This window comes from Brachionichthys hirsutus, chromosome 1, assembly GCF_040956055.1.
Source record: "Brachionichthys hirsutus isolate HB-005 chromosome 1, CSIRO-AGI_Bhir_v1, whole genome shotgun sequence".
In the NCBI taxonomy this organism is placed as follows: Eukaryota; Metazoa; Chordata; class Actinopteri; order Lophiiformes; family Brachionichthyidae; genus Brachionichthys; species Brachionichthys hirsutus.
In genome coordinates this window covers 1190931-1210699 of record NC_090897.1, presented here as the reverse complement: position 1 = coordinate 1210699, position 19769 = coordinate 1190931, and the positions used below count along the sequence as shown (strand labels likewise).

The 19769-nt window shown below is 50.5% G+C and overlaps 2 protein-coding genes across 2 annotated transcripts; one reads left to right on the top strand and one right to left on the bottom strand.

Moving 5' to 3' along the window:
* Positions 1–5026: 5026 nt before the first annotated feature.
* On the top strand, positions 5027–18877 carry LOC137895209 (lymphocyte-specific protein 1-like). Its single transcript, XM_068740698.1, has 13 exons — positions 5027–5196; positions 7857–7997; positions 8904–9194; positions 9551–9755; positions 9859–9978; positions 10449–10472; positions 10550–10588; positions 10722–10753; positions 10868–10959; positions 11050–11258; positions 11336–11434; positions 12194–12293; positions 18541–18877. The coding sequence occupies exons 1-13, from the start codon at positions 5138–5140 to the stop codon at positions 18564–18566; spliced, it is 1437 nt and encodes a 478-aa protein (XP_068596799.1). The 5' UTR covers positions 5027–5137; the 3' UTR covers positions 18567–18877.
* Positions 12374–16322, bottom strand: LOC137893602 (proline-rich protein 33-like). Its single transcript, XM_068739016.1, has 2 exons — positions 16154–16322; positions 12374–13805 (listed from the first exon to the last, which is right to left on the bottom strand). Exon 2 carries the CDS (start codon positions 13689–13691, stop codon positions 13020–13022), a length of 672 nt encoding a protein of 223 aa, XP_068595117.1. The 5' UTR covers positions 13692–13805; positions 16154–16322; the 3' UTR covers positions 12374–13019.
* Positions 18878–19769: the final 892 nt, after the last annotated feature.

Below are 19769 nucleotides of genomic sequence, written 5' to 3'. Positions count from 1 at the left end.
GGAATAAAGATGGTGAAGGTCTGTGGCGGGAAAGTCTTTGGCTTTAAGGGGGATTGTGATCGAATCGGTGGAGTGCACTGGCGGCGGCGGCGGCTGATGACTCTGCTGAGCTGTGGCCCTTCTACCACATCTTCCTCTGGGGTAATTAAATGGAGAACAGGAACATGAGTTGTCGGGAAGTCATAGATCCGTCCACGTAGGAGGTTTTGTTTTTGACGTTTTGTTGGGTCTTTTGCGTTTTTAGCGGCGGTTGGACATTTTCATTTTTAACTACGAGGTGTCCCGACGCGACTTCATTTGCCAACAGTCAAATGATTCCTGACGGTGCGGCGGAAGGATCAGACGGTTGATTCAACGATGCCTCTGCTAGTCAAATGATTCTCCGGACCAGCGGTCAATTCTCGGGTTTCCCTGAACACGCCGTCTGATGAGGTTACGGCGAGCGGCGGTGAGGACGCAGAGCCGAGGTTGCACTCTGAGGTGGGTTGATGTTCTCTACCTGTGACAGAAACCTGAAGATGATGAAGCACGGCCTCCTCCTCCTCCTCCTCCTCCTCATGCAGAATGAGTCGGCACTGGGATCTTTGGTGGATCGAAGCTACGTCTACATTTCAAGTTACTCCACCTGGACGGGGGCTCAAACGTACTGCAGGAGGTGGGGCTTGCCGTTTCATTACACCTGTCGTGTGATTTGGAGACGTTCTCCTCTTTGCTGGTTTAGCCTTTAGCTTTTAGCGCCGGCATGATGCCTGGAGTCGGCTCGCTCTTTCTGCCGTCCGGCTATAACTGTGTTATAACCTGCTTTCCTGACAGGCATCACACTGACCTGGCCATCCTCCATGCGGACTCGGATTTAGGTAAATTGCAGATGGATCGTTACTGTGCGTGGACCAGCCTCAGCAGGGGAACCGACGGCGACCCTAACTCCTCCTCCTGGATGTGGACGACTGGATACAGGATCGTCATTACGAGCTGGGCCGGCGGCGAGCCAGGCGCCGATGACGGCTGTGCATTCGTCTGTTACAGCGAAAGACGGTGAGAGGAAGGCTGGGGGGGGGGCGCTTGCTGCATTTGTGTTGAATCTGAATTCGGTTCTTGGAAGGTTACCGATGGATCTTGATATTCTTTTTAACATTAAACCCATTTATGGGTTCAAAAATCAGCTCTGATTCACTTTGACTTGTCTAAAGATACCGAGAACAATCTAGAACCTTCTGGTGCTGATCCAGATCGCCGTGTGGGCGGTGTAGATCCAGTTAGGAGGGGAACGAGCTGCTTGGGGGAGGTCTGAGCTCTCCGGGTTCTCGCTGGTTCATTGAATTCTTTGTTGTAATTTTCCTTTGTTTCCTTTGAAGGTTCTACGGCAGCAGTTGTAACGCCCAATACTTCCCCATGTGCCGAGAGCGCGCTGAAAATAGTCACTCGCTCGGCCCAGAGCTGACGACGTGGGCGGAGGCCGTCGACTACTGCGCCAAAAAATCCGGCTATCTGGCGTTTCTCAGCGAATCCTCGCTGAACTCTACCGTCATTGAGATGGATTTTCCAGTCTGGACAGGATTGTACCGAGAAGGTAAAAAGCCAACCCGCCATACTTCCAGAGCCTTCATCTATTTCGTGGTTGGTTTCTAAGATGGGACTGGACAAGGAGCCCCCCCCCCCATGACTGAACTAGAAGTGTCTAACTTTCACTTTATCCGTGTTGCAGATGTTGAGCGGGAACGTTCTACGGATGCAGATTGGAAATGGAGCGCCGGCGTCTCCTCCTACAGGCGGTGGGGAGCGAAGGAGCCGACATCCACGGGAAACTGCGTCTCCTTAACCTCCGTGACTAACCTGATGAGCGCCAACGGATGCTCCTCTCGGCTCCCGTTCGTCTGCTTCGAGGACAACCTGGTCCTGGTCCAGGAGAGCAGGTCCTGGGAGGAGGCGCTGCTGCACTGCCGGGGGCTCGGCCTGGAGCTGGTCAGCGTGGCGTCCGCAGACGACCAATTGCAGATGTTGTCCTCCATCCTGCAGGCGGAGACCGAGAGGGTGGGTTCGTCCTGGAGACGTTAGAGACGCCATGTCCTTGATTCTGTCTGCTCCGCGGACGTTTCTGCAGTTTGTCTGTCCAGCGTTGACGCTTTGCTTCCCGCTAGGTTTGGACCGGCCTCCGTTTCCTGGCCGGTGAATGGCTGTGGGTAGACGGGGCAGAGCTGATGTACCCCGAAATGCCCTTCTGCCCCCCCGAGTGGCAGTACTGCGGAGCCCTATCAAAAAATAACATAGTGGAGGCGGCGGACTGCTCCGAGGCGCTGAACTTCCTGTGCTACAGCGCGTTATGAAGCCGTCGGCGGCGTCCTCTCGGCGTCCTCTACGAGTCTTCGTGCAACTCCTTGAGGTGGAAGCGGCGTGGAGAACACTCGACCCGATAGAAACACTTTGACTTGCAATATATTGCACCTGTCAGGTAGAGCATCCTGACCGGCGAAAGCTCTCTCACCTGTCAGGTAGAGCATCCTGACCGGTGAAAGCTCTCTCACCTGTCAGGTAGAGCATCCTGACCGGTGAAAGCTCTCTCACCTGTCAGGTAGAGCATCCTGACCGGCGAAAGCTCTCTCGCCTGTCAGGTAGAGCATCCTGACCGGCGAAAGCTCTCTCACCTGTCAGGTAGAGCATCCTGACCGGCGAAAGCTCTCTCACCTGTCAGGTAGAGCATCCTGACGGGTGAAAGCTCTCTCACCTGTCGGGTAGAGCATCCTGACGGGTGAAGGCTCTCTCGCCTGTCGGGTAGAGCATCCTGACCGGCGAAAGCTCTCTCGCCTGTCGGGTAGAGCATCCTGACGGGTGAAAGCTCTCTCACCTGTCGGGTAGAGCATCCTGACGGGTGAAAGCTTTCACTTGAAGCCATGAGAGATGGAAGCAGAAGCATTTATAATTCTGTTGCGTGTTTACTAGTACTAGTACTACTACCACTGCTGTACTTCCTGCTTATCCCGTGAGGCGTCGCCCACTTCACCCTGTCCTTAGTGAGAATGTAAAGGCTTTCTGTTCTTGACAGACGTTCTAGTTAAACTCCTTTAAACTAAACTAAAAGCGTCGGATCTCGCTGCTCAAATAAAATGTTTTCCTTCATGCGGCTTCGTGTTTTTGATCTTTTGACGGAAGTAGCTCCGAGAACCGCTATTAAAAATAGAACCCTGCGAGTCCTCCTTTGTGTGGCGTGAACTTTTCACCCGAGAAGAGTTGGATGAAGTCGTCATGGAAACGGGTCCACCGCGAAGCCCATTCATAACTCAATATGAGCTTTGTGTTGGTGTCGCAATGGAAACAGATGAAACTGATTGTGTGTGTGTGTGTGTGTGTGTGTGTGTGTGTGAACGCACACGCACACACACATTTAACAGGTCTGAGACAAACGCGGATCTGATCGTGAAAGCAGACGAATCTCTCCACGTTCCAGGCCGTCTGGGATCCATCAGGCCCGGCGAGCGGCTCCAGAGTCGATGTGATTGGACGCTTTACAGGTGACGACGCCGGCAGCAGTTCAGGTATAAATGTGTAACAGATGTGTTATAAACCTGAAGCCTCACCTGGAGGGCAGCGTCTCAGAATCCCAGCTCGAACCACGAGGCCAAGTCGACGTGCCCGTTGGGCTCGCGTCCCGCCACCCTGCTCAAAGCCCAGCGGAAATCAGCCGGGCTTCGTGTGATGAGGGAAAATGTTCCAATCTCAAGATCCAGGATTCTGGAGCCACACCAGAACCCGACGGGTTCTTTCCTGGCCCATTTCCATCCGCTCATAAACCTCGGTCGAGACGGCTCGGTTTTCCCGTTTTGTCTTTGCACCTGAACGCGACATTCCCGGGACCTTTTTATCTGGAGCCGCTCCCGAAGAGGCCCGGTGGTTCCCGGGTCAACCTTCCAACCCCGAAAACACGCACCTGGAGGAGGTAAGGGAGACGGTGGGGTTACTACGGTAACGGGATTTCACTTGAGGGCTGTCTCGGTGCAACAACGTGGTTTTCCGCTCAAATAAATTAACTCAAAGTGAACATCGGGTCCGATGTCGGTAAAAGACGTCGGTGTTGATGTTGGCGGCCCGTCAACGTTTCAACAGCCGTGCTGTGGGAGGTGTTGCCATAGCAACCGATGTGTGGAGTGTTTGTGTTTCATGGTCCGGTGGGGGGCAGGAACTGTGTGTGTGTGTGTGTGTGTGATTCTGGGTCGGGCCCGGATGAGCTCATCCACATCTGCGTTTCGGACCGCCGGTTTTCCTACTCGTGTTGAGAGGAACACAAACAGATGGCGGCGTAAAACCAAGTCCGGCTCAAAGTGCTTGGACCAGAGGGTTCTGACCCAGTTTCTGGGCTGCGTGACTCATTTCAGGCTCCGGTTCCAGCTGGTCATCGCGGTCCAGTCCCCGGAACTTATTTTTTTCCAGATTGTTTCTCCTCGCAAACACCTGGAATCCCCAGATGTTTGGTCCCTCCTCTTCTTGGTCGCTGCCTGTCTTTACAGGTGATTTGCTATTTGCTGACGGCGGCGGTTGATGGACCTGCAGAACGGATTGGCTCGCCCCCCTGGCAGCAGCTCTGTTCTCAGTTCCCATGTATTATTCATAACCTGCCAACAGGCTCCGCCCCCCCTCATCCTCAGGCTGCTGCTCACCCCCCCGGACGTCTCAGGTGGTGCCGTGCGTCATCAGCCACACTTTGTCTTTAGATTATTTCATGTTTACAAGCTCCAGAATCAGTTCTGTGCTTCCAGAACCCGTTTAAATAAAGCAGGTGGATATTCTGTCTGCCGTGGAGGTAATAAAAAAAATAACGTCCAGAGAAATGATCGAAACTTCACGCCGGCGAAAGAATCTACTGCAGCAAAATCCCCTCGATGTGAATGAGCACTCATCCATGGTTATGATATCATCTTACTCCCCCCCCCCCCCCCCTGCTGGGAGAGTCACATGACCCCTGTTTGGGTGGGTCAAAACACTTCAATGAAAACCACATGGAGGGAGGAGACGGGGAGAGCGAGACGACAAGAAGCACGGGCTTAGATGAAGGACAACTGGAGAGCGGCAGTGGGAACGATCTAATCCTCCAGAACCAGGATCTGGTCCAGACGCTCCACCGGAACCAGGATCTGCCCGGCCCATCATGTCGGAGTCCATCAGAAGGAGAAGCTCCAGCAGACAGCTCCTGCAGAACCTGATCAGGTGGGAGAGAGCAGTGATCACACTTTGTTGTTGTTGTTGTTGTTGTTGTTTAAACTGTGTTTCGGTGACTTTAATGCAGACAAACATTCGACGCCGTTTCCTTTCAGGCTGAACTGAAGCGCCGTTGAGTTTGATCTCGATTCATTTGAATAGCTTGAAATGAACCAGATCGATATTAATGCATAATTCACGTCTAAATAATGTTTAAAGTCACGCATTTTCATCCTTCCACATTATGTTTGCTGTAAATTATTTACGACAGTCGGTAAAAGCAGCCTGGCATCTCATAAAGGACGCTGGAAAAGCACCTTGGTGACGCTTTTCCTTAGTCAGTAAAAAAAACACACGACAAACACAGCCGGCTCGGTTCAATCAGCAGGCGGCTAATTGTTTACTGCAGCGGATGATGTGAGCTAATCAGACAGGAACTCTTTGGTTGGAGGCTAATCCCCGCTGAGTCCGCTGGTGGCGGCGGCGGCTGATGACTCTGCTGGTGAAATGATGACGGTCATGAGGAGGTGCAGGGTGTGATGAACGTGGAGGTGGCGTCCTCTCCATCGTATGCTAGTATTTAGATTGAGCTCATGCTCTCATTACTATGCAGATATGCAAATAAGACAATTAGCTCCTCCCCTCAACCACTGATTGCAGAAACAGAAAACCAGCATCACAAGTTTATCATGAAACTAAAAACGCAGTAGAATTTACTTCGTTTTTTAGTCGTATCTGTGGATTTTTAGTATTTTTATTTTTAGGGGGGGGGGGGGGGGGGGTTTCTGTTGGTTTCCCCCGCCGCCTCCGGACGATTCGGAGTTTAGGGACCTTCGAGTCAGTTCGAATCAGGCAGCTGCTGTCCGTGTGAGGACGACTAATAACATTTCCATCCATCCATCTTCTTCCGCTTTTCCGCTTTGCAGATCACGGGAGTTGCTGGCGCTTATCCCGGCTACACCCCGCATGTGTCGCCAGCACATCAAAACGAATCCCTTCAACACCTTGAATGAAACCAGCTGGTGGGCCTTTCACTGACTGACAGAATTCCTGTTTGGGACACCGTGCAGTTGTGAGACGGTGATGGAGTCTCTTGAGTCAGGGGTGGCATTTGCATGAATAAATATGCGGCAGTTTGTTGGCGCAGTCGGATTGCGTCCTTCAACAGGCACAGAAGCTTCATTTCTTGTGCCCCCCCAACACACTTTGGTTTCTTTTTGTGCACGAGGGTCTCGTTTCCACAGTGATCTCTGGAACATTGCTGCATGACCTCACTGAATATGACACCAACAACTGAGTTCAATGGCGTCTTTTATAGCTTTAATGGCAATGACATCATCTGGCTGACTCCTGAACCCCCTCCCCCCCCCCCCCCCCCGTTCAACCACACACACACACACACACACAAAGAAAGAAAATGTCGTCCCCGGGCCGACATTGCCTCATTGTGTAGTTGGTGGAAAAAGTGATGCATTTCTCCATCGCCGGCTTGTTTCTGGGTTCTGCAGTTCAAACGTCCCAGCTGACGGCCGGTACCTGAAGTATGCGCTGTTCCAGGGATAAGGTCTTTGATCTTTTGGGACAAAGGCGGCGTCTGCTTCAGGAGTTACACAGAGTTGATTTGTCGTTAAGGACAGATCATGGCGTCCCTCCACGACAACCCCTTGGTGTCTCCGGTTGCGGTCCCGAGACGCCGGACGGCCACTCCAACGCCTCCGCCGCTCAGTGATGATGTCAGCAGAAAGAAAGCGTGATTTCATAGCTACAATGCATTTCCTGATTGGACTCTTCAGTCCATCAGTGATGGGAACAGGAAGGAACGTTTTGGAATTTAGCCTCCTGCCATCTTTCATTTGTGCGTTTTATCACCGACTGCTAACACGCGTTGACGATGTCCGCGCGTGTTAGCTTATCGTTTTCAGCTGGAAAAGGTTGTGACATTAAAAACATCTGGTCTTGTTGCCGTGGAGACGGTGAATACTGTCAGGCATCGTTGGCTGTTATCAGGGGTCCAGGCTAGCATTAGCCTCGCTAGCTGGAGAGGAATCCATCCGTCCATCCATCTTCAATCATAATCAATCGGAATATTTAGGAGAATTTCTTGTTTTCTTTACGCGTCAAATTATTTACGTGTTTGTAAATTATTTAAAAAGTGCAGCTCCGATGACATCATCTTTTAAAGATGTCCGACTCCTCCCGTTTGTTGCATTCCGTGCAGGAATGATGAGATCCAGACCATCATTCCCAGTCGATCCCCCCCCCCCCCTCTAAAACGACCTGAAGCCACCAAGCAGCCTGATCAACACGTCAAATCGATTTACAGCGACCGACTTCTGCCAACGATGACTCCCACCACATGTCTAGCGCTGACCGCCTTATGTAGGTCGCGCCCCCCCCCCCCACCCATGATGTCTGCAGCCTGTCTTTCTTCCAACCGTCCACGCCGTCCTCCGTCATCGCCGGCGCGTTTACAATTCACTTCGCTTTTCCTGCACATGTTGATAAAATTAGTCACATTTCTGGAAGAAGGCCTGTTGTTGAGTTCTCCCAGAGGCGCTCGGTGCAGAGGTTAGCGCTGCAGGCCTGAGGTGCTTATGAATGAGAATCCATAAGCACCCCCCCCCCCCCCCCCCTTTCCATCCTCGATGAACGTGTCCGTCTTTTTTCAGGATGACGGCCCAGCGGAGCCAAGAAGACGCCGAGGAGGTGGCGCGAGAGCGGAGGAGGAGATCCAGAGAGGAGGAGACACGGCAGGGGCGTCCGCCGGGGCCGGACCCCCCCCAATTCAGTGACTCGCCACGCCACACACAGTGCGTCCACGTGCTTCACGCGCCGAGTTAGCTATAGACGCGTTATAGCTGTGTCAGCAGGCGTCATTTCACCACAAGAGTTTAATGAAGTGTTTTATTAGGGTCGTAAAGTGGAACAAACTGATTATTAACGCTTAATAAAATCATTATTGTTGCTTTAAGTGGGCAGAAATTCACACGAATAACACAAAGCTAAAATCACCAGCTAGTTAGCTTAGCTTAGCTTAACACAAACACTGGCGGCAAGGGGAAGCGCCTCCTCTTTGTTTACTCATGGGGAGGTCATGTTTCCATTGCTAGCTTTATTTAGCTGCTACATGCTAACAAACAGCTACCAGCTGAGTCGAGACGTCTGGTATCGTTTGGTCCTGGTGGACGGATCCTCTCCTCTCCTCCTGAACTGGTTTTCCTGGAAGCCCTAAGAGAAATGATTACCCCCCCCCCCCCCCATCACACCTTGTAAAGCCGCACCAAGTCATTTCCTTTTTACAGGTGAAACAAACGAGACACGGCTTTCCCCCCCGCTTCCGGGCGTTAGCTCGACTTTTACACGCCAGAGTTCAGACCGGCGTGAATCTTCTTCTATGAATCGACCTTTCGGTGTCGTCATCTCGTCTTCATCACCTGTCTTGCTGATCGTAGCGGAAAAACGGCGTCTGGTTGTTCAGGTGTGAAAGAGTCCGGTGATGCTGCATCATCAGCTTCCTGTTTCCTTCAGGTCCCTCCCACCTGACTGAACAGCTGATCAACACACCTGAGCTCCGGTCATCAAACGCTCTAAAAACGCTTACTAAGACATATAGTGAGGGTCTAATGTACGGGACATGATGTGCCGTCCCTCGCGGAGGCTTTGGGGGGCGCTCTTGGTCGCCAGGTCACCAGGAGACGATGTCCTTTGGTCCTCAGGCTGGAGGAGGAGCTGACGGCCCGCTGCGTCCTGGTCCTGGAGGAGGACGAGGGTTTCAGCGACTGGAGTCACAGGCTGGAGAGCCGCACCAAGCGGGACGTCCCGGACGACTGCAGCGCCGGCGTGCAGAGACATCCGGCGCCGCGGTGGAACCGGGAGCATGCAGAGGAGAAACAAGAGGATGAAGAGGAGGAGGAGAAGGGATGTGGAGAAGCAAGCGGCCGGTTCCTGGAAGGTTCCCCCCCACCTCAGGAGGAGGTACAGCAGCTCAATGCGGTCGGGACCGGGAGGCCCGGTCGATAACGGGCCTCCCGGTGTTCAGGACAAACAACAAACGACCAGCCTGATTGTCTTTGATTCTTTTTAGATGTGCAGCAAACGACAGGAAGTCAGGACGTCCTGCAGCTCAGCGCTCGTTGTGCCGCCGGACGCCGGGCTGTCCTCCATCCCACCCGCAGACAGGACGGCCCCCCCGGAGCCCCCGTGTGTTCTCCTCTTATGGCCTCCTCGTGTTTGGATAACCTTAATAGTTTTCTCCTGGTTCGGTGTTTCGTTGCTATATTTTTATCCAGGCGTGTTAAAATAAGCTAAATTCTACAATCAGCGCTGTTTCTACTTTTTAACCAATTGCATTATGGGTCTGCAGGGTGGAGCAGGAGGAGCAGACGGGAGAGGAGGAGGAGGAGGAGGAGGAGGTGCATCCTGCGCTGCAGATGGAGTGGAGGCCTGTAGAAACCCAATGGAGCCCCAGAGACGAGGACAATCAGGAGGAGGAAGAACTGAGCTTCACACGGGAAGAGGAGGCGCACACGGAGGAGGAGCAGGAGGAGGAGCACAAGATATTAAACAAGGTTGACAATAAAACAGAATATTAATAAAATGAAGTTTCATTAAAAAAAAAAAGTCTGATGAAGCATCTCCATGGTAACATCTGCCATCGTTTGAATGTTCTAGAGCGCGTCGGAGGACAGGAGGAGAGAGGAGGTGGGCAGGAGACCCTCTCGCTCCTTCAGCAGCAGCAGCAGCGGAGACGAGTCCCTGAACTGCTACGGTCCCATGAGCCCCACCTTCAAGGTACCGGATCGGGACGGGGCGCTGAAACGAACCAAAACCCTTCCTCTCATCCCATCTGGTGTTTAATCCCCTCTGGAACGGAACCAAATGATGAAGATGGAAAACCTCAGTCATGATGGGCTCAGGTCCGTAAACATATGAAGAATGTGGAAGCCCCGCCCACAAGCCGGCGCCTGTCCAACACGGAGACCTGCAAGCAGGAAGGCGAGGCCGATGCTTCCAGAGGGACGGGGATCCAGATCCAAACATCTGGACTGGCGCAGACAGAAAGACGGACAGGACGACCGATCTCAGAGTGATCAGATCCCACTTCCTGTTCAATAACCAATGAACTCAATAAACTCAAAACAACGTTTAGTGTTTGCTGTCCGGTGAAATCCGCTGACGCCGTTTGTTGACGTGAAAACGACCCCTGTCCCCGTGCTAAGTCGTGTTCTCGTCTCTTTCATGCTCCCCTGCTGCTGCGCCAGAAACTCCTGGTTCAGTTCTACCCGGTAAGTCCCGAGTCGGCGGCTCTGATTCGGCGCTGCGTGTCCCACAGCTGCCGGCAGTGACCTGTGTGTCTCCGCAGGACGAAGCCAACAGCAGAGTCTCAGAAGGGAAGTGCTCGGTGAGTAGGCGGTAGCCGGGGTCGAAGGTCAGCAGGCCACCCTAACCATCCCTTCACTGGGAGCGAATCGGAACGCGATTCGGTTCTGACTCGGAGGCGAAGCCTCGGTAAGCGTGTCGTGTTCTTTCCACAGATCCTGAAGCGAGCCGAGTCTCTGAGGAAGAGGTGAGTCTCTGTTCTGCGGTTCAGATCCCTTCAGGTCCGATTTAGACGCCTGACTTGAGACTTGAACTATTTCCTCCCGTGACTGACGCCGGACCTTCATCCGATCCGCTTAAGCACCACCAGCGTGAAGAAGACGCCGCTTCCTGTCTCCAAGATTGACAAGAAGTTGGAGCAGTACACGCACGCGCTCGAGGTGAAAACGCATCGCTTCTTTTATACTGCCCCCCCCCTTTTGACCTCCTTAAACTCTGATCGGACCGGCGCCGGTACCCGTGAGGAGCAAACGTACGACTGAGTCACAGCAGGGAGGAGGCTGGTTGGGTTCGTCTTCCTGAGAACCACACGCGTGTCCGTGTTCTCACAGGCCTCGTCGAAAGAGGGCCGATCTGGTTGCCATCCTCCGGCGGACCTGATGAGCGCCGCCGAACCCGTGTCCTCCAAGAGGACTCTGTTTGAGGCCCGGGACGCCTGGAGCCAGAGCCCCGTCTCAGGCGCCCCGTCTAAGGTGGAACGCTGCCTGTTCTGTTGTGTGTTCAGCAGGAAGTGGACCCTGTTCTGGAATGTGTCTTCTTTTTGTGTCAGGATGCAGATGGGTTAAAAGTGGGCGTGGCCGATCTAATCAACCAATGGGTGAAAGGCAGTGAGGATGGGAGCAGGTGCAGCTCACCTCGGGAGCCTGCAGTAAGTCCCAGTTATTTAATCCGGATTTCAAGGAAGTTGTGACTCATGTCCTTTTATTTTTATTTTATATTCAGAAAGATTCAGGAAAGATTCAGGAAAGATTCAGGAAAGATTCAGGAACGATTCAGGGAAGATTCAGGAAAGATTCAGGAAAGATTCAGGAAAGATTCAGGAAAGATTCAGGGAAGATTCAGGGAAGATTCAGGGAAGATTCAGGGAAGATTCAGGGAAGATTCAGGAAAGATTCAGGAAAGATTCAGGAAAGATTCAGGAAAGATTCAGGAAAGATTCAGGAAAGATTCAGGAAAGATTCAGGAAAGATTCAGGGAAGATTCAGGGAAGATTCAGGGAAGATTCAGGGAAGATTCAGGGAAGATTCAGGGAAGATTCAGGAAAGATTCAGGAAAGATTCAGGAAAGATTCAGGAAAGATTCAGGAAAGATTCAGGAAAGATTCAGGGAAGATTCCCCTGCTGCTCTGGCAGTGTAGTTCTGTGACTTTATATTATTTCTGGGTGCAAGGTAAACTTCCAATCAGCAGATGATTGTAATTATTCACAAGCGTCAGTTTTAGATGGTTCTGATCCGAATTAATCATTATAGTAATAAGACTTAGGTGCTTTTATTTTATGAAATATTAGATTTCCAGGTCTATAAAATCCATTTTAGGCTCCATTTGGTTACTATTAATCCATTCAGATAAAAAGCTTATAGTTTTCAATTCCCAATATCTTTGTTTGGTTCTGTTCCCTCATTTCAGGACGGATCCAGTGGGAAAAGATTCCGGTTTGTGGTGACGAGTCACGGCAAATACGAGAAGGTGTCTGGCGGCGGCGGCGAAGATGCTAACAGCCAGGCCGGTAAATCCCCGCCGCCATTCTCTAGCTCCAAATGATAAATCATTTTTAAATCCTTAAAAATAAGAAACAAAACAGCCTCACATGTGACTTTATGCATTCTAAAGAATCGCACAGTAAACAAGAACATGTCACAGCTTCAGCGTACGGAACGCGTTTCTCTGCAGACGTCGTACATGTAGTTTAAAATCTTTATTAAAAAGGATAAGAGTTTACGCAGGACAACGTGACCGGACTGCAGCGCCTGAATCCGTCCGGATTTGACGTTCCCCTAAAATCCGTCTGCCTGTTGCTCCCAGGAATGTAAGAGCCCAACTCGGAGGTCAAACGCTGCCACAGCGGCGCACAATAACGCCTTTCATTATAAAAAAGTACAAAAGTAGAGTAGCTGAAACCGTCTTTTATCAAAGCGTCGCCAGCACACGCATTTAAATTTAAATCTAACTTAAAGACCCTTTTAGAGTTGCACATTCTGAATTCTGCTGATCTCTTTCCTTGTTTTGTTTTATTAAAATTACAAAAATACAATTCTGATGATATTATGATATTCAAAGCAAGATGATGAAAACAGCCAAAATAAAAGAATGAGATCATTTTCATTTAGTAATCACTTCTTCTCAGCAGTAATAATAATAGTTAATCAATTACATTTGTTTACGTCTTGAATTGGAGAAATCACGAGTCAGAGCTAAACACTTCTACGAAATAAAACTTTTGCGTGTTTTGATTTTAAACATCTGCAGCTTTCGAGGAGCCGAAGCCTCTGGCTTTCCTGTTGAAGTCTTTTTTCTCGTCCTCCTGACCTTTACGTTTTATCAGCCCCCTCTCGAACACGGATGATATTTTCGTCATCGGCTTCTCTGCTGCCTCTTTCAGCTTCCTGGCGTCAAAGCGGGGGCTGTACAGCAAAACCGGCAGGCGCTTGACAAACGACGGAACTTCTGCTGGACCGTCTTTTGGCGTCTTCTGATCATCGGAGTCTTTCTTTTTGCTTTTAATCTGCTGCATGATTCGCTCTTTGGTAGAGAACATCTGAAAGAGCAGGGCGTCCCACATCTTCAGCGCGTTGGGACCGTCTTTGACCAGGACAGAATCCTGACTGGCGTTCGGCTCCGCTGTCGACTCTTCGCCGCCACCTAGCTTCATGTTACCGCGGCTAGACCTGAAATCAGCATGAGTTTTGTCCTCTGGTTGTGGAAACCGAGGTTCCTCCTGCTCGACCACCATGTGCTTCTTGAGCCGGGTCCATCCGCTGATCTTACTCTTCAGGCCTTTGGCCTTTGGGGGTGCTTTGGGCTCGCCCGTTGAAGGCGGTGCCTCTGCTTTACTGACTTCCTGTTCAGCTGAAGATGCAGTTGATGTCGGTGACTTCGTAGAGGAGTCGACTTCTGGCGCTTCCATCGGTGCAACTGTAGTCTTGGTCCTGAGAAAGCCCCTCCCTTTGAGTCCAGGTTTTGCCTGAGATGATGGTGATGTTCCTCTGTTTGGGGATGGAGCTTTGACTGAGACTGAGGCCTGAGGCAAAGAGGCAGGAGCGGAGTCAATCACAGCAGGTTTAACTATGGATGCTTTCACGACTGTTTCTGCTTCTGGCTTTACAGGGGAAGTATTGTCTAGCGGTAGCTCTACCGGAATCCGAACTTTGCTGTGGCGTGAGCTGATCTCGAGCGAATCAAGGGGAGATACTGAGCTATTCTTTTTTGCAATCGAGGGTTTAAGATCTGCAGGGGCAGAGGAAGGTCTTGATTGTACCTGCTTCAGAGGTTGTGCTTTTAAAACGGGCTCAACTGCGTCAGAAGAGTGAATGTTTAGTGACGACGCCTTTCCTCCTGGACCGGGTTTCGTTTTAGTCTTTCGTACCTCGGTGCTTTTTGTCAGGATTGAGGTGTCCTCGGTTGAGAGTGGGTTTATTTCTGTATTTATAATGTTGTATTTGATTAGCTTAGCAGAGGCTAGAACACTCCTAGTAGTAGATTTGTTTCGACGGTGGGGGACTGGTGGTTTTTCGTGGTCTTTAATGCTGACTGAAGTTTGGTTGAACGGGAGAGGAGATCGACAGTGTTGGGACAAAGTTGGAGTAAAGGTCCCACAAAGTGCGTTTAGCACTAGCTCTGGTAAAGGGGACGCTCTTAATGTCGGGGCTTTATCTTTGGCAGACTCAGTAAGAGGCTGAATATTTGTGGGGTCCTTATTCGACTCAGTCTTTGAAGCATTTTGAGTGTGAATTTTAGTTCCTTTAGAGTTTTGGTTTTCTGTTACAGATTGCCTGAGCTGTTTGATTCTGATCTCACTGAAGCTAAAAGTACTAGCAGAGGATTGATCATCATCATCATCATCATCAGACGTGGTTTGGCTTTGCTTCACATTGGTCGGTTGTTCTACATTGATACTGGATAGCTTAGATATTTCATTTCTGGAACAAGACAGAGTTTCTGCCTCTGCTTTAGATGTCACAGAGCTTTTTGATCTTCTAGGGGGTCGTAATAGAGACGTGAGCGGTTTGTCTATCCCGGCGTTGGTTTCAGTATTAATTATTGGTGCTTTTGAGTTTGTGCTGATTCTTGTTTGAGCAACAGGAAGAGGGTCCGTATCAGTGGATGGCTTTGGTGAAGCTCGGCCGTCGGCGTGGTCTGACCTCAACGCAGTGCTTTTCGGTGTAGCGTGCTTCATAACAGGACTAGTCGCCATGGTATTTTTGATATCCTGCACGATAAGAGTTGCTTTAATGCTGTCTGTCGGGTCTGGCCTCAAAATAACGTCTGTATGAAGCTTGTTGGAGTCGTCTGTGTTAGAAGCAGGAATGTGAATGTTGCTTTCCGAATCTGTTGGGGGCGTTTGTGGACTCTCTACAAGTCTGGTACCGGGCGCTGCCACGGCAACGCCCGGTGAGACCACGGCTGTCGAAGGCTTGCTGAAAGTTTGCGGTCCATTGGACAATCTGCTCCGACTGATGGGTGCAACGCTCCGCAAGTTTCCTTTAGCAGCGATAGAAGCTGGGTTTGTTTCATCTACATGATTTCTTTGAATGTTTTCTGCTCTAATATACGCCGTTGTTGTTTTCTCAGTCAGTAAACTCACTCTTCCATTGGGCGGTGGTGCAATATAATTATAGACGGGGGGTTTGGATTCTGCATTAACTTGGTTTGACCGTCTTGTGTCATTTGCGCCACGCTGTGTTTTCGGAGGTACTTTTGTTTGTACACTAGAGGTTATATCTGAAAGGTACTCGGGCCCTTTGGCTTCTGCGGTAGCGTTTCCCACGTTGGTATTAACGGCTTCGACAGGTAAATTAGTCTTTATTTCTAGCGTTTCACCATTTTCACTGCTTTTACGCTCTGTCTTGAGCTGTTGTGGGGTTTTCATACTTTGGATGGCTGCAGACGGCGTGGACATACTGTACAGTCCAGAATAATCAGACGCTGCGATGGCCTGGTGAGGCCAAATCGATCCTGGGAAAGCAATAACCGAGTCTTTGCAGAATATGTTTGAGAACCTGGACTCGGTGCTTATTTTGTCAAGGTGTTCTGCAATAGAAGCCCCATAAGGTAAATGATTGCCTGTGTTATTTTTAGTGGGTAGCGTAAAATCACTGCTTGCTTTCATCTGATTGAATGAAGTAAGGTCTGGGGAGACTGTACGAGGCTGCGGAGTTTCTGAAACCGGCTCCTTAGTTTGCTCTGAGGTTATTGCACTATACAAAAATTCGGGCTCTAAGTCTGCAACGACATCCATCCCTTTTGCGCTATGCGCTGTTTCTGCATTTAAATCTACTTTTTCTAATGGTGAGGAAGTAGCCGACAGATCGGTTGAATGCTGCGCTGCCTCTACAGAAAGTACTTCTACACCTGGAGTGTGTACCTCACCTGCTTTAGGTACGGGTATTGCAGCCTCAGAATACGAGGCTTTTGATGCAGATGCCTCGGTTGTGGATCGTTGCACTGGTTTCTGTGCCAAGCCAAGGGGAAGCTCTGCTTTAACTGCTTTAAGCGATTGTATTCCACTAGGGGGCGCTTCACATTGACTTTCCTCAGACAAATCTTTGCTGTGTGTGGCCATCCTTTGGGGATGCCTCGGAGCCGACGGGGATCGTAAGATCCGAGTTGCAGTATCGTCCATCGAAGAAGGAAGCTCTTGGTGTCCGTTGAGTAGTTTTGTTGCTTCGGATTTTGACGCCTTTGATCCGTGTGCAGCTAAATCTGACCGTGCTTTGTTTGAAGATGTGGCATTCACCCTGGGGGGTGCAGCGATGCGATGTGAGGCCACAGGCCTAATGCCGCCGAAGGCGACATAATCAGCTGGAGTAAGGCCATAATACGTTGACCGTGATTTAGACTTTGAGGTCACTAAAGATATTTGAGACCCCAGGAGTGACGTCAAAGACTTGCGCGCCTCCGTGACGGGGCGCTGATGACACGGTGACAAGGGGCTTGGGCTGGAAACCGGAGGTGTAGGGTTGAGATCCAAAGGTGTTGATGGCTCACTGGAGAAGAAGGGTGAAGCCTTTGGCAAAGATGAAGCCGGACTTCCAGGCACTTGGTCTGTTTGTAGTTTTGGGCTTGCTGGATCTGTTAATGTTGGTTTACCTGCAGTCATACTTGAGGCCAAATTCTCTCGAAGGGAGAACTCTGTGTGTGTTGTACTCCTTTTAGGATATTGAATCTCCAATTCTTTATAATTGCTGGCTTGTTTCACAGAAGTAATATGATTAGCATCAGGCGGTTTAAGTCCTTCTGTGGCAGCTGGAAGTTCATTGCGTGTTTGAATTCCTGATTTGTGTCTCGGCGCCTCGGCAGGAATAGCAGAACCTTGTACATCTTGGGTGGAGCTGAAAGCAGGACTTGCAGCGAATAAAAGCGGGTTCGGTTTGGAAATTTCAAAATAGGGTGTTGATGCTCGAGCTGGGGTGCAAGATGGAGTCTTAGGTCTTCCACACTGGGTCCTCGTCACGTACGTATTCTGATCGGTCTTCACAACCAACGCAGCTTTTTTCCCTCTGGATTTGTCCGATAGAGATGCTTCCTGCTGGGCTGGGTTGAACGTCAGGTCCTGGATGGGAGGCGGTTTGGAGATCTCATAAAAGGTTGCTTTTGACTTGTAGATCCTGGTTTTTACCGGATCGCTCTTCGTCTCTTTCACTGCTTCGACAAGTGATATTCTGGAGGCAGTTATCTCAGGAGGCATCTGGTTTGGGCCAAAGTTTCCATTAATGATTGGTCTGGCGGTTAAGGCCGATGCCGGGCCCGTTGAGCTGCTGCCTGTCTCACCCTGGATGGAAATAAAAGGTCGTGTCTGACTGTTTGAAACTGATAGCGGCAGTGGAAGAGGAGGGAGATCTGCAACTTGAGAAGGTGCCAAGCCCGGGCCTGGACTGGGGGCAGCTGGGGACAGGGTCACGACGTGAGTCGATATTTTGGTGCTGGACTGCGACGCAGTGCCCGGAGGGACTGTTGTGACGGACCCGTGGGGGTTCGATGTCAAGTTTAAAATGAAAGCAGAAGGAAGAGGCTGCGCTGGAACCTGTTCAGGTGAAGGCGGCACAAAAGGAGTAGCATCATCAAACAAAAAAGAGGAGCACTCGTAGAGCGGCGCCACCTGCTCTCCAGAGGACCTGATCCGAGGAGCTCGGTGGAGCTGCTGGTGGGAGGTGCAGCGAGGTGGAGGGAATGCAGAGGCAGAATGATCATAGAGGGAGCCCAGGGGGAAACTGGACTCCGGCGAGCCGGCATTGCAGATGGAATCCGGCGTCCTTGGCGGGCTGGACTGGTCACTGTGCTCCAGGTCGGTGCTTGCTTCGTTGACAGGTGACAAACAGGAGCGAAAGGGGACGGGCGTCTGAGAGACACCCCCTTTCTTCTTAGCCCGCTTCTTCTTCAGTTTCTGAAGCCTCGCATTGTCTTTGCCTGGTTTTGGAAGCAGGGGCGGAGGATACTGCTGGGAAAGGTCCGGATCCAGCCCGTTAGTGGAGCTCAACTCCATCAGCATTTCAGCTCAGAATCTGAAACAGAACCAACGGGTGATCAGAACCGACCCGTCAACCATCGCACGCCATTGATTTATGTTTAACGGCCAAACAAATGCAGGAAGCTCACGAGGAAGTTGAATTAAATGTATGCAAAGATTCATGGTTGTGGTTCTGATACGTGTCGCCAGCCGCTCAAAAGATCCTTGTCTTTGTATCTTCTTTTATTCCTGAATATCAAAGCAACAACGTCAAGCTTTAATTCTGATAATTGCTCGTCTTTTTTTTCAGATGGACGGTTCTGTGAAGATTTTTGAGACGGCTCTTGGACTTTGAAGAAGTCGGGATTATACAAAGGAAAAACTGTTAGATAGTGCACGGATCATAGTCAGTGTGGCGTCACCATTCTTTGTACTCAAGGTTCAGGTTGTAAATGTATCGAGATCTTCCTATAATGAAACATTTCCTGTCACTTCCTGTGGTTTATTTTGACAAAAGGACAAATTGTAGTGACGCAAACGGTGAGTCTGTGTTCTATTTATATCGGATTTTCCGCTCAAGATGAATTGATAGGATGAAATAACTTCAGCTAAACATATTTCTGATGTTTGTATCCCAATAAATGCATCTGTCTGTCCTCCTTTTGCCATTTACTGCGCAGATTAACTCATCGTCAGATCGCGTGTTCCCGGTTCGTCGATTTAACCGGTGCTAACGGCTCAGAGACACACGTCTGCAGCAGGCCTCACAAAACCACGAGTTCTCAGGACAACCGGCTCATTAGCAGGCTTCAGAATTCCCAACTGGATCCCGAACGAGCTGCACGGCTGCAAGAATCGTCATTATAGAGAATAGAAAGGCACGTGAAAGCTGCTGCTCGCGGCGAGGCGACTTGGGAACGATGACAAACTAGCTACGAAAATAGTCTGTCAAGGAGACGGATTTAAAAATGACCTCTGCAGGAAATACAAGTGAACCCAAAGAAAGATGGTGACGCATGCAGGAGGGTAACCAGGTCCATGCGGGGAAGAGGGGGGGGGGATTAGCATCTTAGCTAATATCCGATAGTAAACACACTTATGTGTGCAGCAGTAAACCGGTCGATGTGAGACATTCCTCCGCAGCCAGGATTATATCAAAGATGTGTAAAGACGGGGACCCATAGAATCTCCAGAGGACGTGAAATATGATTCACGCTGTCCTCTGGGGGGACAACATGAGCTGAGAATTGTTCCTTTTCAGTCTCAATGCAGGCGTGTCTAGAAAAGGTTCACGGTCTAATTTTAGTTCTGACACCGAGCAGCTGCCGCCGGTCCTCTCGGCCCCGCTTCAGCGCCGCGATATGGAGCGACGGCTAGCTCAAACGTTCATTTGTGTCGCGCTAGCGCCAGCTTGGTCTGAGGGAAACCGGTCTGAAATGCGACTGAAATGGTTTCTGCCTGTTTCACATGGTGGATTTAAATACTCCGAGCTGCCCGGCTGCTTCTGGGCCGACGCTTAGCGGTGACAAGGACGCCAGC

What these genes read in the sequence shown, in the direction of transcription:
- LOC137893602 (XM_068739016.1), bottom strand. Translation starts at nt 13,691, where the DNA reads ATGGAAGCGCCAGAAGTCGACTCCTCTACGAAGTCACCGACATCAACT.
- LOC137895209 (XM_068740698.1), top strand. Translation starts at nt 5,138, where the DNA reads ATGTCGGAGTCCATCAGAAGGAGAAGCTCCAGCAGACAGCTCCTGCAG. An exon ending in GCCGAGTCTCTGAGGAAGAG is followed by an intron (nt 10,754 to 10,867) that starts GTGAGTCTCTGT and finishes GATCCGCTTAAG; the next exon opens with CACCACCAGCGTGAAGAAGA. An exon ending in GCTCACCTCGGGAGCCTGCA is followed by an intron (nt 11,435 to 12,193) that starts GTAAGTCCCAGT and finishes CCCTCATTTCAG; the next exon opens with GACGGATCCAGTGGGAAAAG.